The following is a 22,421-nucleotide window of genomic DNA, read 5'->3' as shown; positions in this document are numbered from 1 at the left end:
GTATGATATTTAACACAACCACGTCACGAGATAAAGGTTAAATGTCTGAATTAAAAGTCTCGGAAATTTTAAGTTTCCATCACTTTTGAAAATAAATTAAGAACAAATTCCATATTTTTCGACCATTGAATTTTTCCCAAATTACAATAGCAATCCCAGTTTTGTGTTTCTATTAACCTTTTGTATCACGCAAAAAAAGGTGATTGTGCATTTGAAACAATATTGAAATTCTTAATATTAGCAACAATAAATGTTAATGTAACAACGTATCAGTCATGGTAAAGATTCGGTGCCGGTACTAAAAATTTCCAATTCTATATGGGCGGATTTTACATATATAAATTAACTCGTATAATAAAAATGCATGAGATTGTAATGCTTGATATATACCTTTTAGTGCTTTGTTACATTTGTTTTATAGAGATTAAGATAGAGATTAAGAGGATAACACAATGTTTACCCTATTTTGACATTTTTACCTTTTGTGTTTGTTTGTTTTGTTCACGCATCGTCGTCAATATAATATAATTTGATTCGACTGTCATAAAAATGAGAAGTTAAGCTAGCTATATAACCAGGTTCAATCCATCATGTTCTACATATAAAAATGCCTGTACCAAGTCTGGAATATGACAGATGTTATCCATTCGTTTGATGTGTTTTAGCTTTACTTTTGCCATTAGAATAGGAACTTTCTTTTCTTTCTTTTTTCTTGAAATCAGTATTTTGGTGATTTTCCTTTTTACATCACATATGTGATGCGAAATAGTGCTGTCAATTTGAATACATGGACAATCGACAAATAAGATTGATTTTCCCCACTTATATATTCGTGTCTATTGTTGATACAATACACACAAAAGCTGGAAAATATTAAATTGTGTTTTTCATTTGCCCAGGCATATATTACCTTAGACGTATTTGGCACAACTTTTGGAATTTGTTTTGTCATCAATGCTATTCAATTTTGTACTTGTTTGACTATGTAACTATTTTGATCTGAGCATCACTTATGAGTTTTATGTGAAGGAAACGCGAGTCCGGCGTATCAAATAATAATATGAAAAAATGAAATGAGACATGATTTGTAATGAGACAACTCTCCACATAAGACCAAAATGACACAAAATTACAACTGAAACCAATACCGCATATATAGTCAGCTATACAAGGCCCAGAAATGACAATGAAAAACAATTCAAACGAGAAAACTAATGGCCTAATTACGATACAAAAAATAACGAAAAACAAATATGTTACAAATAAATAAACAGACTCCTGAATTGGTATAAGCCTTGTACCTTTGACTACTATTTGTCAGGGTGCTCGTATGATTAACTGACAGCTGTCGAGCAACGTCAAATATTTTTTTACATACACATTTTATGTAAACTAGGCTACTTTAACAGATTTTGTTTTTCTATCTAAAAACAAAGTTGAATATATTTCCTTTATCTGTTCCCATTTGTCTTTGGTTACCACTCATTCATAATTGCAGACACTGGACATACACAGCTGAGGTTTAGGAGCACTTACTATCCAATTATAGTGTTATTTAATGTACAAAAATGATTATAAGTATTCATCATATATTTAGTACAAAATACAGCTTTTTTGTATATATTTAATAAAGTTTTTTTCCAGTCTGTATCACCTACCCTGTATCGCATACCCCGTATCGCATAGCTAAACCCGTATCGCATACCTAGCGATACGTCGAAATTCAACTGGAAAAATACAAGAACATCATAATGTTCTTTTCTAGCTTATAATTTGAGACGATTTAAAAAAAGATCATTGGTGGTAATATAGCCCTTTAACTGTTTCGGTTGCTCGTTTCTGGTGAAAGCAAATACAAAACAAAATGCTTTCTGACGGGATAAATTCATAAAATGTTCTTGTTATAATTATCTTCATTATTTACCTCCATTTGGAGAGCATCTTTTTTTCGCTGCGCAGGCTGCCACCACAGCTACTACAACAGTTGCAATAGAACCAAACAGTGAAGGTAACAAAATATTGAGATCTTAAAAAGAATTATAAGACAAATGAAGAACATCATTCAAAAAAACAGTTTTGAGAAGAAATAAATATTAAATATTGTTTTGTTGCCATTTTCTTAAAATGTTTATGTGACAGAAAATATTTTCCGGATATATTTTATGTCATTTGTGTTATTGCATGAGGGTTGATAGCACTTAAAACATGGTATACAAAAGTTTTGCAGTATTATGCCCTGACTCATGCATTGGCTACGAAATGTGAAAATGAAATAGAATAAGATTTTATTTTTGTTCAATCATAAAAAAAGTGAGATAATAAAATAATAATAGGATTTTAGCATACATTTTGGTTCACTTTTGTTAAAATAAGCAAAAAAAAACCCCCATGTCTGATGCAATATTTAAATGCAAGTGAATAATGTAACCTCTTTGATTCCTTTTTCATCCGACCATCAATTTATACCACTAGCTAGCTAGTAAAAAGTAAATTCACAGAAATACTGAACTAGGGGAAAATCAATTCGGAAAATCCATAATCAAATGGCAAAATCAAATAACAAAACGCATCAAAAACGAATGGACAAGAACTGTCATATTCCTGACTTGGTACAGGCATGTTTAAATGTAGAAAATGGTGGATTTAACCTGGTTCTATAGCGCTAACCCTCTAACTTTAATGACAGTCTCATCAAATTCCGTTATATTTACATTGATGCGTTAAATATTAACCACAATAAATAAAGTAGTCAAAATATGGGTACATCAGTCATCATCGTATACCAATTTTAAAAGGAACAATTTAACAGAACACAAAGAACATCTACTATATACGAACACATTGATTGATTTGAGTATCTGACGTCAGAATTTTTTTTATACGTCACAAAAATTTGTCGTTCAATGTGCATACAAACCATTTTAAAATTTACTTAGACAATGTTAGCATACAGGGTTAAAAAATCAAAAGTATGTAAGAATACATTTCAAAAAATGATAATTTGTTATGCATTTTAAGTCATGTTCAGACTCTTTAAAAAAAGTAAAAGAATTACACTGAAAGTAAAAAAAAAACTAATTACCAACACTATCAGAACTGGTTTCAACGTCCTTATTGTTTTCGTTACCATTATTGACAATCACAATAACTATATCAAGGAAATCTAAATCCATTTGGTGTGCTGTTACTTTACATGTCTTACATCCAACCATCTGTATTTTCATTGTTACCATGTCATGTAAACTTAGTGCTGGATATGTTGGGCCCACTATCGCTAAACAAAGTAGAATAAATGATATATTGCTTATATAAACGATATAATGTTTAAAATTTCACATATTTTTAAGAAGTTTTAATCACATTCTATATTAAGAGCTGTGTTTATTACGAAACATCAATCGTTTAAAAAAAGTACAACCCGAAGTACATACAATTATCTTCCTCCACATTCAAATACATCATGCGTCATGTAATGCTTTTCACCTTAACTTAGATGATTTCAACTTTCCAATTGTTTATTGACCATTTATGGGTATTCTAGATTTATACATTCTTCTCGCGAATGATCATAAAACTAGTATACGGGCTTTACTTTCAATGTTTCAGGAGTATACGTCTTACACATCAAAACTAAAAGGGTAATTGACCCTTCATGACATTAATTATTACAAATGTTTGACCGATACGTCATTTCTATGTCTCAACTGACTTGCTAGTTGCTGAATATTTTCAGTCTCACATATAACATCTATAATTTTACCGATTGTGTTCAATCCCATAAGTTTACATTTTGACTTATTGATGATTCGAATAGCAAGTTATACATGTATAAGTAACGAAATCATGTTAGGATATATGCGTTTCACCCAGTTTATTTTCTTTTGTCTTGATTTATCTTTATTAATTGATGATTTTTTGGTAGTTGCTACATATTATCGCAGTCTCATATATTTAGACAAGCTATTAAATTTAAAATTTTACCGATTGTGTTCAATCCCAATATTTTACATTTTGACTAAGTGATGATACGGAACATCTCGACTGTATGACAGTCATATAAAATTCCTTTATACTTTCAACGATGCGCGAAAAAAACTGACATAGTAGGTACAATTGTCAAAAAAAGGTTACAGCAGTCATAACCGTAACACAATCTCAATCAGAACAAAAACAAATAAATATTTAACAAAGACGCAAAAAAACAACCACGTCAATTGCTCACTAATACAGTATTTTAAATCAACTGCTGTAGAATTGAGTGTTTGACGTCAGAATGCAAACGTCACACAGAAACATTTCTTTTGACTTGTTTATCTTTATCGATTGATGTTTTTGATTTAATCTTTGATTGTTTGTATATTCAGCATATTGTCATATTGTTTGTTGATAAGTATTAACGGAGATGTAACAGCAATCCACCAGAGACCAGACAACGTTGATGAAAAGAACTTTAGGTTACCTTGAGCGATTGGGCATTAAAAAAACCACCATATTCGTAAGCTACAAGATGTCCCGGTTTAAAAATATGCTGACCGAGAAAATAAACGGCATGATTTAGGCAGCAGCAACACATTTAGTTAAAACAATTGGCACAATAAAAGACAAACCTCTCCAATCTTATGAATGATTCTAGGTCCTACCAATAATACACAAGTAATAAATAAAGTATGCTTATTCGGCTATAATATCCTTCAGTACACATTCAATTGATTCAGAGTTTTGAGGTCATTAATAAATCTAAAACGAATTGTTGTTTATATATCCAACTTCTTGGTTGGTATCTGTATAATGAGATATGAGAACATGAGATAAAAGTGTCAATGAGACATCTCTCGATTCAAGTCATAATTTGTAAATATAAACCATTCTAGGTCTTCACAACGGAGCCTTGTCTCACACCGAATAGCAAGATATAAAGAGCGAGCATTACATCTTTTTCATTGGGTTGGGCTGAAGTCGGTTAAACCTGTGTAGTGTCTTTTGTTATTTTCAAATTTGCAACATGGGCATATGATTAAATCATAGGTACTCTTTGCATGTGATTTGAACCACTTGACCTAGACCATTTTGAGTAAATTTCTACCCTAAAGTTATCATATCAAATTTACGGATATTCCAGTACTTCACCTTCATTGATCTAAAATCAAAATATCTTTGAAAACGGATATTTACATATACAACATGTACAACATGTACAAATAAAACTGTTAGCATTTTGACTACAGAATGAATAATCAAATTTTTGAAGGCATTTTGTCTAAATTTAAGAAATCAGGTATCCCTAGATGCAAACAAATCATAAACAATATCTTTTTTTATTTTTATTTCTCTTTTTAATTATAGTTGGAGTTCGGGTATTTTCAAAACATTTCTTTGATTCAGGTGTTTGTGCCACTCGTTTTATTTGAACGACAGAGTGTGAGTGTTAAACTCTCTTTTTAGCACTATCGGATATATATACAGATTATCGACAGGGAACCATTGACATTGGGAAGATAAACTGTTTTTTTAAGGTAGTTTTGGGATATGTAAGTTTAAAATCTTACCACGCGAATGTACAGTAATCGTTGGTAACACTGAAGATGGATTGTTTGGACTGTAGAATAAGATTTCTAACATAGATACTTTCTCTTGACAGAATTCATACTTCATAGTGAAATCTTGTTTTTTGTCACATCTAAAGATTTTCTCTGTAACAAGCTGAAAAAGTAAACATAACATTATAAGAAAATGCACAAGTGACATAAAGTGTATTGAATTAACATCAAATAATATGAACATCACAGATCTACAAAATTAAATAAAAAAATATACAAAGATAGACTATTTTTTTCTTGATAAGGACTCCATAGTAGCCCAAACCATATTAAAAAAATAAGATAACATGTTCTTTCCGAACTCCGACTCCCTCCACCTTAAACAGCTGGCCACTCCAAGATGGCACACTGGTACTGAAGTAGTGTTAAACACCAACAAAGCAGTCACTTAATCCGATGCCTGTTATATAGAGGTATGTTAAACGGTTAAACGGTCAGTCTATTGCAGGACAACACAAAGAACGACAACTGTTATAATTAAATAGTTATGATAAATGGGAAATAGTGAAATACAATGATAAATGGAAAATAGTGAAATACAATGATAAATGGGAAATAGTGGAAAACATTAACAATAAACCAGCAACTTCATTTTTGAAAGTCTAGAATTCTTTTTTGCTTTGGTTTGAATAGAATCAAATTTTTAAGACTTTAACGAAAATCATAAATATGGAGAAAAAATAATAAGTGGCTTTGTAGCCTATACATTCTTACACTGTCAATGTCTTTATACACTTCTTTACCGTCGGGGAAACAGTTTTATAGAAAAAAGTAAAGTATAGCCATATTCCTTGGACGAAACACTTTGAATTCGTTTTTAATTTTTGAAAATCTGAAAAGCATCACCAGGTAAGAAGTAAGTGGTTTGTTACAATTAAGATTTATATCATGTTGTTTTATTATCGCCTAATCAATTGATAAAAAAAATTACTTAGATTCTAAGTCCCTTAAACAAAGTTGACCCCAACCGTCCCCAGGCTAGGTTATATCCTTATCATTTAATAAAACAGTATTAATCACATTCATAAAAAACCTTTAAAATTATTAATTAGTAATGATATCATTACTTTATAAATAAATATATATAAAATAAAAACTATAACACAAATTCCCATACGTTTCGGCCATTACGGACTAATTCATTGGAATACATTACAACATTAAAACAGCAATTACATCGCCTGGATACATTACGTTATAATAACTTTTATGACGTTCATTTGCCGCGTATTTCACTTTTTGAATATAGATATATTTATTATCGTTAATACATTATGTTGAGTCCTTCAGCATGTTCAGGTTCTAAAGTTTTTAATTTTTCATCCAAAAGGCTTCTTTATTTTCTGTCCCAAATACTCTTTCTATGGCGGTAACTTTTAAATTTGTCATTGAATGATTGTTCTGAATGACATGGTTGGCTACTGGATCTTCTGTTTTCTTTGTTCGTATTTTTGAAAAGTTCAATAGCATTCGTTGATATAGTGTATCACCCGTGTGTCCTACATATATAAATATATATAGAGATATTGAATACTCATTGACCTACCATACTTTGATTTGCATACAGTAATACTGACTGGTCTTTGTGACGAATATCCAAATTCCATCCTCTTACAATAAGTGTATCATTTCTGCCACAAGGTAATGCTATATCAGACATTTCAAAGCACATGCCGGATAAACTGTAATTGTTGTTTATATAATTCACACCAATGAGATAAAGTGAACAGGGAGGGTCGATATGCTGCCCATCGGATCTGATTTGGAATGTTTTCTGATCTTGTGTGAGTGCAAATATGCCACACATGCTCGTATTGTCAAATCTACCTACAGAAACTGAAATTAGAGTAAAATGTTAAATAATGCAATATGCTTCGTGCAATTGTGAAACATTTGAAACATGATATTTTTCTAATTACGATGTCGGATAAACAAGCAATTCGACGCTATGAAGAACCTGGTTTTACCGACCATCCTCATTTATATGTTACTCTAACAAATCATCAAACTATCAACATTTTCAGATTTGATCTTGCCGGCTGAAGGAAATACAAGGGTCGAACGGTAGAGTCGGGAAGATTTCTATGAAATCTTAATGCACATACTCCTGAAAAGGTTGACCTACTTTTTTGATTTTATTTGTTTTATAGCTTTTAATGATCTTTTAATCCCCTTTCATTTGATATTGATAGTTTGCTTCCTTGTTGTACTGATATCACACTGTACCGGTTGAGGGAGATATTTTTTCTCCAGGAATCATGTGTAATTCAGCAAAATTCTTAGTGTGTTCTTTCTAAGTCAGGAGCATGTAGTGTGGTGCTTGTCGCTTGCTTTGTGTTCTCATATATTTTGCATTATCTGTATAGTACATCAACCAATTTTGTATCAATTCTTTTACATTATTCAGTTTGTGGCCGTTATATAGCGTTCTATACTGTAATGATGCAATGTTGATGTTAAAAGTCGTATTATGATCAAAAGTTTTTAACTTATACGTCATTCAGTATCTTGTGGAAGGCTGTCTCATTTGTCTGTCGTATCAAATGTTCTTTTCGTTTCATAGTATACATGAAAAACATCAAACAAAAATACTAATTTAAATAAAAATAAAATTGGTGATTTTTATAAGAGACATATAAGAGACATATACAAACGCCTGACTATAACAACCATACAGACGGTTTGAAACCAACTGAACTATTTCTGACATGGCACAGATATGTTTCGAAAAGAGTTAAATATTAGTTTTCAGTGAATTATGTGTATACATTTTTTTTTATTTATCGGAGCATGTGATACCAATAACACAAATTTAGTGTGCGTGTCTAAAGTTTGTTAATTAAGGGCATATGTTACAGTTACAGGGGAGGTTATGACGTTGCTAACGTAAAATGTTTTGCTCGCGACCTCAAACTGTGATAAATCAGGAAAAGATGCATTTAACGACTGATTTTTATCATTCAAACTTAGTTAACTTTTTAACGAATTCATGGACCCCTCTTTTTTTAAAATGACATTCATTTTGATTAATATTAAACTTATATAAAAGTGAACATATAAATAATTGACATAAAACAGCTTGTGTTATCCTTTAAAGTTGTGCATTTCTTTCGGAAGGAAAATTCGTCCAAAAATTTGAGTATTGAGCAAATATCTGAAATTTTGACCTCATTTAACTAAACACATGTAGCACATGAAGGTATAATTTTTATTAAATATTTGAGTTAAGCAAGTAAAAAAAGCCTACATGTTTTGAAAGGAAATGACGAAATAATATACAAAAAGTGGTGCACACTGAATAACAAGCGAAGCGAGTTATTTCAAAGTGTGCACCACATTTTTTATTATTTTGATGATTCCTCATAATTTAATTCTAATTCTATTTTAAACCGGAGTAAAACATAAATGATGACATCACGGTCGAATGACTAAATTATGTCTATAAGCTGATAGAAAAAACACTGTCAGCCAATCATAAGAAGAGATTAATTATTGTTAAATAACATTTTATTGTTAAGGAAAATTTACCGATTCATTCTATGTTCTAATTGACTTACTGTGTCATGCAAAATTTCAGTATGACTTACCATTTGTATGTGTAGAATATATAGCTTCTGTGAGGCCAAGGGTTGTACTAATCCACAACACATTAAAACAAAAGCCTGTGAACACCATTTTCGAATCTTTAATAAAAATAAACCTAAGTTCTACAAAATAAAGGTGCTTTTGTTAGTTATTTTTGTAACTTCATGTAATATTATCCTTTTTTATTTTTTCATCAAACCATGACATTACATATTTATAGAATACGGAAAAGACAGTGATACACTTGCATATTGGGGAAGAGGAAAGACGATATTAAAAATAATGTTTCAACAAAAGAAAAATCTAGTTTTTCAAACAGAAAAAAACCAAAAAAAACAAGGAAAATGATCAAGTTATCAATCAAATGCCCTTACTCAAAACAAATCGCAACACAATAACTAAAGAGAAGCGACGAAAAGACAAATAGGAGTATTAAAATAACTTCAAAGATGATTAAAAATTGTATCCTAACTACCCTATTACTAGGATTATTGTGGTTATTGTCATATTTTCGTTAGTCGTGAATGAGAGGAAATGTAAAACCTGCAAGTCACACAACAAATATGTAACATTCACTATAATCGGTCTTTGTTAACTTTTAATCCAATGACTCAGGTATAAAATTATGCAATTTTAAGTTACTCAGTTGGCCGAAAAATCTAATGATATTAATTATACATATATATAAAAGCGTTATAGTAAACTGATCTTTTTAAATTTTCACAATGTTAATACTTTTTCTTGTCATGTTAATAAGATATTTGGATTAAAATTGGCTTTCAATTATGACAACTTAAACGTGATTTAACTTGTCGAACTGACTTTAAATACTACGAAAGCTAATACTATCAAACAACACTGTCCTTTCCTGGATCTTAATATTCATATCGTCAACTGGAAGCTCAATACCAAAATGTATGATTCAATAGATAAATTTTCTTTTCCTTTTGTTAATTATCCATTTTTAGTTGGAAACGTTTCCTTGTCACCATCTTATGGCGTTGATATATCTTGTTCGATTAGGTCGTATATGCTACAACGTTTTTTGATTTTAACGAAAGAAATCATAAACTAGTCAAAACATGAAATTAATTTTAACATCGTTCCAAGGATATTTTTGCTAAATATAAATCAACATGCAGATCTTATACGTTCAGGTATTTCTTTTATTGTAACCTTCTTTACAAAGCACAAAAATGTCGTTACTCATCCAAAAAGCTAACCAAACATTTAAACATACTTATTCAGAAGGAACATAGTTGTTGGGTCATTAAGGATTGCATATTTTGGTATATAAATATTGATTCAATAGACCACTTTCGAGTTCATCCGTCACCGGAAAAAAATCGTCAATTATACACGCCTTTATGACGTCATTTACCAGATCGAGGGGCTCGCCTGCATTCCTGCACTATTTACGTTCATCAAGCGTCTTAGTGATCGTCACTGTGTAGGATAAACTAGAAATAATGGTTGTTCTGTAGGTACTTAATGACAATTCCCTAATGACAGCAGTGCTGGTTGTCAATTTTGAGAATTCCATTTGCCGAATAATTCGTACAATATAGAATTATAGTTTTCTAACCACTCGCTCAACATTGGAATGGAAGTGACGACGCCCCTAAACGCACAAATGACGGTGATAAAGGCGCGTATAATTGACGAGTTTTTTCCGGTGACGGATGAACTCGAAAGTGGTATATTATAGAGTCTTTGCATCGGAAATAGACACATTTATTATAAAACTAAATGTTGCAATGACGACATTTAGTTTTATGAGTTTATACTTTTCTTATATAAGTTATGATGATAATAAACCCTGCATGGATGGGATTGTCTTTGATTATCGTATGATAGAGACACAATCTTTCAATCAGTTAAATTGATGTCTCGAGCTGGCAGGTCAGTAACTGCTAGTAGTCCTTTGTTGATTTATGAATAATTTTCCTTTTTTTTATGTTACCTTTTTTGAAATCGTGCACGGACACTTTAAAACTGATTTTTACCGTGCGTTTTTGCTCTGTGTTTCTTTATTCTGCATTGGCTTGTTGTATAGGGGAGAAGTGAGATCACACACACATCCCTGCTGCATGTGTGCATATGTCAGAAGTCAGAAGCATATGACCTATATATGTATGTTTTTTTTAAATAAAGTTCGTTTATATGTTTTGGAATTAAGTATGACGTTCATTTTTACTGAACGAATACACATTTTTATTAAGGCTCCAGCCTAGACCTACCTTCTGGTGGGGAAATGTCTCGCTGCGATGCAGACCCATTAGTGGCCTTTGTTTTGTTATCTGCTCTTTGGTCGGGATGTTGTGTCTTTGGCATATTCCCCATTTGGAATTTTAATTTTATTTCACAAATTTCACTTTCACGATTGAACAAAAACACATAGATTATTTTTTATATAGTTTTAACTAATGCCCCTTTTAAAATGTAATAAAAATAAAAACTCTAAATTAACAGTACTTACGTTTGATACGTTCACTTGTGATAGCTCTTAGATTAATAATAACAAATACTAATGATTTAAAACTACTTAAGTCTCAATGCTTTTGAAAAGAATAATTTAATAGAAAAAAAAATTGTTACGAGGAAGATATAAATATAGCATTCTCAGGAAAAAAAACAATGTAAATGTATTTTTACCAGGTAAATCAATACATTAATCACATAAAAAAGGTATTTTAAATGTTGAAAGACAACCTGTGTATCATATACTGCAGCTGAGCTATTTGCGCAGTGAAATTGCATTGACCTTGTATTTATATGCGAGAAATGTTTACTAACTGGATATCGCCTTTTGACGGGACAATGAGTTTCCGAAGAAATTTAATTATGACGCCACTAAAACATATAGGTTTGCGGCAATTTTACGTTGTCCACTTCAAGTTAAAAAAAAACAAATTATGTGTTGTACTCTATATATGCCATTGGAAAAGTTTTAGCAGTTGCAGTATATGCAGAATAACCATATATAGCTTCGATAAAATGCATTTTATTTGTACTGGGCTCAAAAGAGGTAGAAATGATAGACAGAGATTCTCTTACTACCAGTTTCCAAGTCTTGTTCAAATACAAAAATATTTTGAGAATTTTTTTTATTTATTCTTTATAAACATAAATCTATCTTATAGTTTTCACTTTTTCAGAGTAAAAACAAGGTTCAATAAAATGAACGGGTATGATTTTTTTTACTATGCTTTGTATATGTACTAAATAAAATGAATTTGTTTTCCAAAAGATAACTGAGTATCTGGACAAGAAGCAGAAATGTCATTCATACTAAAATTTCTTTAAGAGTTACATGTTTTGAACGTTAATTAATTGGAAATTACACACATCTATACTGTACATTGATGAATAAAGGAGAATGTTCACAAAAATAGTAGGGTTGGTCATAATAACAAAGTGTTATCCCATTTTTGTGAAAATAAAGTCGAAATCATATTAAAATAATACGTTTTGCACTTCTTATATGTATGGTGAACCTTCAGATTTTGTTTTCCATTTACATATATGACATTGATATAAACCATTTATGTTTCTACCTTTCAAAAACATATGCTCTGGCACAAAATGCTAGTTTTTTTTTATTCTGCAAAGTATGTCTTGTCTGATAGATAATCCTAATCCTTGATGTATTCAAGACGGTCTTTCAAAATATATATAACAATAATATATTACATTCCGACCTTTGACACATTCTGTTAAAGCATGAACATTAGTTGACAGGTTATAACACACTGCATATTTCATATTCATTAACGAACTTTGTTCAATTTACAAATTATTCTCTCTGTAATTTATTAGAAAAATCAATTGTCCAGCATATTTATTAATCGCTGTTGTTAATAAAAAAAAAATATATATTTGGAACTTGGTTTTATTTACAAATTATCGTCGTGATAATTTTTAGACAGATTAATTGTCCTGCATAATGATGGCTATTGTTAATCCAAAAAATATAGAATATTTTCGAATTTGGTTTATTTACAAATTATCGACGTGAAAATTTATTAGACAGATTAAATGTCCTGCATATTGATTGCTATTGTTAATCCAAAAATATAAAACTAATAAGAACTTGGTTTGATTGACAAATTGTCGTCGAAATAATTTATATTGTCTTACATATTGATCGCTATTGTTAATCCAAAAAGCATTAACTTAACAAGAACTTAGACAAAGTGTATATCAGCTCGGGGTAAGATATTCAGTAAATATAATTAATATACATGTTTTAAATTTTACGATTTTCTTCGTTATTTTATGTTTTATCTAATATTGCGTAGACCTACATCTAAATATGCAACCTCCATCATCGTGCAAGGCTCTGTCATAATTAAAACGAAATACCAACTAAAAAAATGTTATATGTAGATCAACGTGACCGGTTTAATCATTTCAAAATGAAACACAATTTTTTTCGTAGACGTGAAGAGAAATTAGATTAATCATTGATTGCAGACAAATTAAATTCATCGATATAATGGATTTGTTTTAATTTTTCAATCTAAGTTATTACAAACGCCATATTAGATACGATGTTTTTGATTATTGGAAATAAAACTTCGCAAGGAATCCTCAGTGACAAGCCTTATAATGCCGACAGACAAACTTCAATTTATCGCATTATTTACATGTACATTTGTAGGGTACATGTATTTTAATAGATCAGTCCTTCAAACCTAAACTTAAACTACTGGTTAACCAAAAAATTGGTCGAACGATTTTCCGAGTAACTTGTTAGACAAAACTGTACGATTCGACAACACTTATCCTAACAAATTCAACACGAACAACTCCGAAAGGTGACATCTCTTGTTTCTTAATTCTTAACTTTTAAATAATTATGTATTGCAATGAGGAGTACGCCAGAGCATGGGCAAAACGAGAAATTGAACATGTTCTACAAATGAATTATCCCTAAATTGACAAAAAATGTCGCGACAGTGAAAGGGGGTTTTCAGAAATACTGTGAAAGTGTTTAATTGCGGAGTGGTGAAAACCCTGTAAATAAAGGCAACAGTAGTATACCGCTATTCAAAACTAATAAATCCATGGACAAAAAACAAAATCGGGGTAACAAACCAAAACCGAGCGAAACGCATTAAATATAAGAGGAGAACAACGACACAACACCGAAACGCAACACACACAGAAACGGACCAAGCATCAGGCAAAACACCACGATACTAACCAATATAACATGAAAACCAAATACATGAATTTGGGATAGACAAGTACCGTGCCACGTCTTATCTCAATATCTCAAAAATAAGAGGAAACACAAACGACTCAACGTTAAAATGCAACACACAGAGAAACGAACAATAATATAACAATGACCATCTTCCTGACTTGGTACAGGACACTTTTAAAGGGGAATAAAAGTGGTGGGTTGAACCTGGTTTTATGGCATGCCAAACCTCGCACTTTAATGGCAAAGTTAAATATAACATTGAAATGTCAACATAATATTACAGGACTACAATACAAATAAATAGGAGAACATATAAGACAAAGAAAAACATGATTAATAGATAACAAAAAGCATCAGGTTTAAAATTCAATACGCCAAAAACGCGCCTTGTCCACACGAGACTCACCAGTGACGCCCAGATATAAAAGATCGAAAGTGAAAAAAGTACAAAGTTGTACAGCACTGAAGATCAAAAGTTTTTGATGTGTGAAATAAAAAAAATCGTTTACAAAAAATAGTCAATATAAAAATGCTAGCATACGATATAAATGAATTGATTAAGAAATTTATCTGGAATATGAAATAAACGGTAATTTCGGAACTAGAATATATGACGCATGAGACGATCTAATGTTTTTAATTATAAACTTCCCCAAACTTAATTTGCAGCAATAATGAAATTGAGAATGGAAATGGGGAATGTGTCAAGCAGACAACAACCCGATCTTAGAGCAGACAACACCTTCAGCTGGCTTATAAACAAATATGTATCTTACTTATAAAAATATTTCCCATTCATTCGGTTTTCAACCCTCAGATTCTACTCAGGATTTATAAAACGTCAATAGATGTATATAAACCCCCTGTCCTTGTCATAAAAAGTTTTTTTGAAAGATCAAAAGATCCTTTTTGTAGATAGTCCTTGTCAACGTCCCGAATTAAATGTGATGGTCTTGAAGTATAGAATATAGGCAATTATATTGTGTATTATCCTAATTACTTGTGTTATCATTATTTGTGTTTGTCATCGTATATTTGTAACCTTTAAGGATTAGTCCATATTTGATAATATACCTTTCGGGTGTCTCAGTACTTGTATCTCCCACCATTGTGTAGTTGTGCTATGGTCAAGTTTGCATTTTTGTAATTCATTTTTCTAATGCCATTTGTCTATAGAGTTTCTATATTACGCTTGTTTGTTTTATGTAGAAATAACAATTTGTTTTTATAGTGCTTATGATTAAATTAGAATTGTGACTGCTGTCATGAATATAAGAAGGATATTTATTAACTAAATTACACATGTTTTACACTGCAAAAGAACTTAAATTCCATTATTTGCAAAAGTTTCTTTGGACAAGTTATTATCAGGTTATAAGTGTAACAAAGTGTTGTAGTACATAGAATATATAGTTAAGTAGTGAAACAATGGCTTGAAGACGAAATAAATCTACACTTAAAAGAAGTTCTGTGCAGCTTCGAAAACCAGTACATGCTAATCAGCGCTCCTTGTAAAGAAATAGCTAACAGAACGAAAAGATGGTATTAAATTCAACTAAATATGACATAAATATAAAAGTTATAAAAACTTTAAAGTTTCAATAAATACCCCACAAAAAAGTCTTTAAATTGAGCATGTGTAGTCTCTGCATACGTAATTCAATTGTCCAAAGAATAAATTCTGTCATCACAAAAAAGTTGACTCTTAGTCATGAAAACATAACTAAAAACCGTAAGCTTAGAAAACTGTTATTAAAAATCCCCCTTATCAGTGTTTTTTTTTCTGAATGAGCCTATGATTTCGATTTGATGCATTTTCTCTCAGGGCACCATCTCTGTGTACCATCATCACCGGATATAGCATTAAGCATAGAAACAATGATAACATGAAGCATCGTTTCTAATCCACGTTTAATAAACAACAATTCGCCGCTATTCGCCGTACAGTTTTTGTGCTTTATTTACATAAATGGATCTGTATACAAAGTAGTTTATTTTGAAGTAAGAATTGTACAAGCTTAAATATAGTATACCTTTGATACGTGCTATGTTCTTATATTTTATGATGGTATGATAATAAACTTCTAACGAGAGGAATTGTCCTTGATTTTTATATGAGGAAGACATAATGTTTCAAACATTTTAATTGAGGTCTGGAGTTGGCATGAACGTAAATGCTAGTAGTCTTTTGTTAATGTATGTATCGTTGTCATGTGGCCTACTTTCTTTTTTCACATATTCTGACATCGGACTCGTTTTTTTTTTAAACTGAGTTTGTCAGTGCGTATTACTGTGGGTTTCCTTATTATACATGGGCTAGAATTAAAGACGAGGATTGAGATCTCACAAAACAATTTCAACCCCGCCTCATTTTTCAGCCTGACCCAAGTCGGGATCATTTGTAAGTCTTGTAAGTTTGGATGGAGAGTTGTCTCATTGGCACTCACACCACATCTTCCTATATCTACTTGAAAGTTTATTAAATTTAGTTCAGTTATATGTTTTGTTGTTGAGCATGATATGGCACGTCAAACATTTCAATAATTATACTAGTATTCAAAACTTTCAAATATTTATGTAATATTTTTCTATGTATGTAGGCCTCAAATCTATAACGGGTCCAAAATCTAATGCAGATTCATAATCTGTTGCAAATATAACGATACAAACGCCAAATTTATAGCAGATTTTTGTTTTCTTCTAATCTATTTCAGATTTACGTTGATTTCCAGGAAAAAGAGTAAAATATATCGTCATCGTGAATAAAAAAACGCCATATAAGTTGCCGACATAAGCAACGTTTGCTCGCCAACTGTCCTAAAGTCCTGTGTTGCAAATACTCAGGAAATCACTTTCCCCTTTCTCTCTAGAACAACTTCCCGATGGTTTAAAAAAAATATGCTCTTTATTCCACATGAAGGACAATGATTTTGTGATGTACCTTCAGAATCCCTTGATCACAAAAAGTACAGCTGTTTTTATTGTAGATATTTGGCCAGTTTAAAAATGTCGAATATAAAGCTGAAATAGATATTACTAGTATGTGAAAAGTAAAACTGTTTACTTGTTTTTTTTATATAATATAAAACTGATTTCTGAGATGTTAAAGGATTAATTGATTAAACAGGTACCAATTATAAATAAGAAATGCTTGTTTTTCTTGGAAATAATATTTTAATCCTGGTTTCTGTATTATTGTATATCACTTCTACACTTTTTTTATGATTGACATTACGATTTGGTTGACCTTATGGATATTTTTCATTTCACAAATGTTTAAAAAAAATGCTCCCATTGTCGCACATTTCAACTTACTTGTCAGTAATTGTTTATGTATTGCCTTCTTCTACATTTGCACAAAACCTGCCATAGATTTGGAAACAACAAAATTTCGCAATAGATTAGGACATTACAAAACCTGCCATAGATTAGGTTTGTTTAATATCTCCCACAGAAATTTGGGATAACATGACGTCACATTTCCCATAGATTAGGAATCTGTCATAAATTTAGAACCCACCAGAGATTTGATTTTTACACATATATTCGAAAGAAAAAAAATATATACATGCAATAATTTTAAATATATTTATTTAAAAAATAAAAAAATAAATATATGCAATATTTTATATATAGATGTGGTAGAAAGTATATATTAAAAAATATTGCATTATGGGTAATATTTTTTTTTTTTCGAATTTCATAGTCTGCTTAATTTCTTTTTAAAATATATATATGACATATCGTGTATATTTTTAAGTATTGTATAGATAATATAAGTGTATTCTAATGTGTGTTTTACAGTTTCTTATAACTCACTTAAGAGTGGCTCTTTTATAAATTGATCTGTTATTATTATATTGTGTTTTATATCAAATGTGTTAAAGAGGTTAGACTCTAATAAATTATTCGTTGTTGTTGTTGTTTTGTGTTTTTATTAATCATATGCTGTGTTGGACAGATAAAACCCTATCCGAACTTGATCACTATCACACTTCTTAGAGCGCACGGTAGTTGGATGAATTGTTATATATAATTATATATATATATTAACAAAAAATAAAATATCAAATATTGGAAATAGGGTATTAATTTCGTTACACATATTACATTAATGTATAATTAGGTGTAATGAATTGAACATATCATCGACGCGTGTATCATTTTTGACGTTGCTGTTTTTAATTTACAATTCATTTTATATATTATACTTTTAGTTTTGTGTTGCATTTCCTGTTGTGTTTTTATTTTGTTTATATCTTTTGAACGTTTTCTAATTTGATCATGAGTACAAACATGAGAATAATTAAAATATTAAGAAAATTGTTTATTCCCACTGCATCTACACAGGACTGTTCCTTTCAGAAGAAGACACTTTGGTAAGTGGCATCTTTCAGATTGGCGTTATGTGTAGCAGTGCGCGTTAATGGTAGATTTCAGTTGATTTTAATCCCTTTATCAAACTGAGGTCGAGGGATTGCCATATTGATATGACACCTGTAAAACAACTTATTTTCTGTGTAATACGCTAACACTATGCTCGTGGAAACTGAAATTTGAACAGACTTTTAAAATTTCATAGAAAAGAACAAAGTTCATCAATAAATATCTTATTTTAATAAGAAAAAATTATTAGATAATAAGCAATTGATTAATTGTTGGTTGCATAACGACTAAATTATTTACTAATTGCAAATGGTAGGTGTATAATTTGTTCCGTTCTGTCGTTCACACACACTCTCTATATACAGTATCGTTGTCTGGGAATTCATTTGCATTCATTATGTACCAGTTTGTTTGTTAATATCACGTGAAGAGGAAATCAGTCATCTCAAACTTGTTAGATTACCATATGTAATTCAATTTGAGTCAATGTTGCAGCATAGTATATAAAAGAATTCCTCGAAAAAACATTTGTATTTTTTAACAATGAAAATGATAAATCCACAGGAGGTTTTCAAACCGTTAAAGGTCTATCTTTTTCTGAAGGTATACATTTCCCCTGTCAATTAGTCTTGCTTGTTGAAGGTACATGTACCATTGGAATCTAAAATTATATTAAGTGATTTGAAGTATATAAACATTTTTTACATTAAAAATGTTGTATTTTTCTCGTTTGAATTGTTTTACATTGTCATTTCGGGACCTTTTATAGTTGACTATGCGGTATGGGCTTTGCTCATTGTCAAAGGCCGTACAATGACCTATAGTTGTTAATTTCTATGTCATTGTCGATGTTTTGTTGAGAGTTGTCTTATTGGCAAGCATACCACATCTACTTTTTTATACATAGATAAATATAGGAGCTGACTACATGAAATTTCCTAGCTCTCATTATAAAAACTGTTACACATGATGAAATAAATACAAGAACTGCATTGGGCGGATATTACTATAGATTCAGCAACAACGAGATCGGTCGTCTATCTTCAAACTATGATTCCATTGAATTAAAATATTGACTCGTTGTACATCAATAAAATCATGAACATTATTCAGCATATAAGGTCTGAACACTACTTAACTAAATGTAAAAACTTTAATCTTATTTACTGATTATTATAAATAGCATTTGTACTATAACGGAGCTTTTTGTCTATATAAAATCACACTTATATATTGACTTGAACATTTAAAGAATCAGTATAATATTTAAACAGTAAAATTTAACATTCACTATTTAAAAAGTCGTATTTTTTTATTTCGTTTGTTAGATATATGTTACCATGCCTTTAATATGCGAAACAACATACTTGATAAAAATGTAATATGATACCCACAAAATTACGAAAATGATCGGTATTTCTGAAACTTTATGCAGTTTTTTTTTTTTTTTTTATTGAAATACAGTGCGTTTTAACCATACCTGCTCATCTGTTACAGTTGCACCATTTTCTGTAAAAACATTACTAAAGCAGTGTGAGTCTTAATAAAAACCACTTTAAGAGATAGATTTGTATATGTCTGATGTAAAACCCTCAAAAATTAAGAGATATCGATTCAATGATTTTAACGAATATCTGCGTATTTCAGTTCAATTATTATTTCAATATAGGTTTCTATAAAGCCAAGAGTTCCAAATAGTGAAGTTAAAATCATCCCTTCGTAAATTTTACGGACACCATCACGAGTCGGTTAACCGTTATGGAATAACCGTTTCACAAATGATATCGGATATGTTCCTTACGTCGTAACTACAATCCCCGTCCCTTTCATGAATTTGACCTACCGAATTAGACTATTTACCGGATTTGTAATCACATAAGCAACACGACGGGTGCCGCATGTGGAGCAGGATCTGCTTACCGTTCCGGAGCACCTGATATCACCCCTAGTTTTTGGTGGGGTTCGTGTTGTTTATCTTTTAGTTTTCTTTGTTGTGTCATGTATTCTATTATTTTTCTGTTTGTCTTTTTCATTTTTAGCCATGGCGTTGTCAGTTTATTTTAGATTTACGAGTTTGACTGTCCCTTTGGTATCTTTCGTCCCTCTTTTTTCAATATCCTACAGCTATTAATTCGGACATTGCAATTCACATACTTTTCAAATCAGTTAGCATTGGAAAACATTTCTCCAACCTCCCTTTGCCAATTAAGGTGCCGATGGTATCAACTTGGGCAATATCCTTCATTATAAACTAGTTCAATCGAAAATACCTCCTTAATTAAAAGATCAATCTGTACCCAATCATTTTTCATTTAAACATATTTCAAACAAGTTTTTCAGGATTTTACTATTGACGACTTCAAGTCTTAACCTCCTAATTGCACATGTGCTAGTTCAAAATACAAATATAATCCGACTGACTGCTTATACTTTTCCATTGAGCAAAGCCCTCTTTAATGCTATCAAAAAAAAAAACAGTAACACGAATGAAAGATAAGCAAACTCAAAAATTAAAACTCAATTTTACATTAAACAATATTTACTTTGAATGTTGTTGTTATTTCTTTTCAAATTACAGAAACCAATCAATTTGATAACGAGTACATTCTGTTGAAAGGAATATCCGTACTCATTAGTAGAGAAAAACTTACATCGACTTGGCAAAATTTGAAAAGAACTTAAACACAAACAGATGTATGCTGATATAAAAAAGAGGTTCTGTTGAATACTGTTTTGAAATATTGTAACCCAACTTAAGCTATGAACTATAGCCGATAATAGATAGTCTTCTTGAATATAAACCCAAACAGTTCATTCAGTTCCAGACACCTTTTTTTAATTAGGTTTCATGCAAAGGCATTGTCAGTTTGTCATCAACTAACGATTTTCAAATTCCCTCTGGTATCTTATACCAGCGATTTTCCCCCTAAAATGTCATTCTATTTCATAATTGAGATCTTAAAACTTTTAACTAGAGGCTCTAAAGAGCCTGTGTCGATCACCTTGGTCTATGTGCATATTAAATAAAGGACACAGATGAATTCATGACAAAATTGAGTTTTAGTGGTGGTGATGTGTTAGAAGATCCTTCATTACTGAACACTTTTGCTGCTTACTTTCATCTCTTGCTATAATGAAATTGGCCCAGAAGTGCCAGTAAAATATATTTAGTAAAAAATTACAAAAATGTACAAATTTATGAATTTTAAAAATTGACTTTAAAGGGCAATAACTCCTTTGACTACTTTGATCTAATTGACTTTGTAGCTATTACTCTGCTTTCCATTATTGTTGTTACAGTTTATCTCTATCAGTTGCCCAACCGGTATGAATATTTCAAGACATATAGATCTTGACCTAATGAACAATTTAATATTGCAGCAGATTTTCTCTGAATTCCTTGGTTTCAGATATATGAGCCAAAAACTGCATTTTACCATATGTACTATGTTTAGTCATATCGGTTATTTTAGTTCACGATGGGGTCATCGGACACATTTTTTAACTAGATACCCTAATAATGATGGTAGACAAATGTAGTTGAATTTATCTTAGTAGTTTCAAAGGAGAAGATTTTTGTAAATATTACTAAAATTTACAAAAAATGGCTAAAAATTTACTTTTAAGTGCAATAATTCTCT

The 22,421-nt window shown here is 30.8% G+C and overlaps 1 protein-coding gene across 1 annotated transcript in view; it reads right to left on the bottom strand.

The window, feature by feature from the left end:
* Nucleotides 1-1,916: 1,916 nt before the first annotated feature.
* LOC134727397 (uncharacterized) overlaps nucleotides 1,917-22,421 on the bottom strand; it is a 35,424-nt gene continuing 14,919 nt past the window's right edge. The window contains exons 6-10 of the mRNA XM_063591776.1: nucleotides 9,185-9,304; nucleotides 7,144-7,433; nucleotides 5,547-5,700; nucleotides 3,083-3,274; nucleotides 1,917-2,026 (exon numbers count right to left, since the gene is read on the bottom strand). Of these exons, the coding sequence (XP_063447846.1) occupies nucleotides 1,917-2,026; nucleotides 3,083-3,274; nucleotides 5,547-5,700; nucleotides 7,144-7,433; nucleotides 9,185-9,304 (866 nt within the window). The remainder of the gene's footprint in view (nucleotides 2,027-3,082; nucleotides 3,275-5,546; nucleotides 5,701-7,143; nucleotides 7,434-9,184; nucleotides 9,305-22,421) is intronic.

Source organism: Mytilus trossulus, chromosome 8, assembly GCF_036588685.1.
Source record: "Mytilus trossulus isolate FHL-02 chromosome 8, PNRI_Mtr1.1.1.hap1, whole genome shotgun sequence".
NCBI lineage: Eukaryota > Metazoa > Mollusca > Bivalvia > Mytilida > Mytilidae > Mytilus > Mytilus trossulus.
Note: the sequence above shows the minus strand (reverse complement) of the source record. Positions and strands in the feature narration are given on the sequence as shown.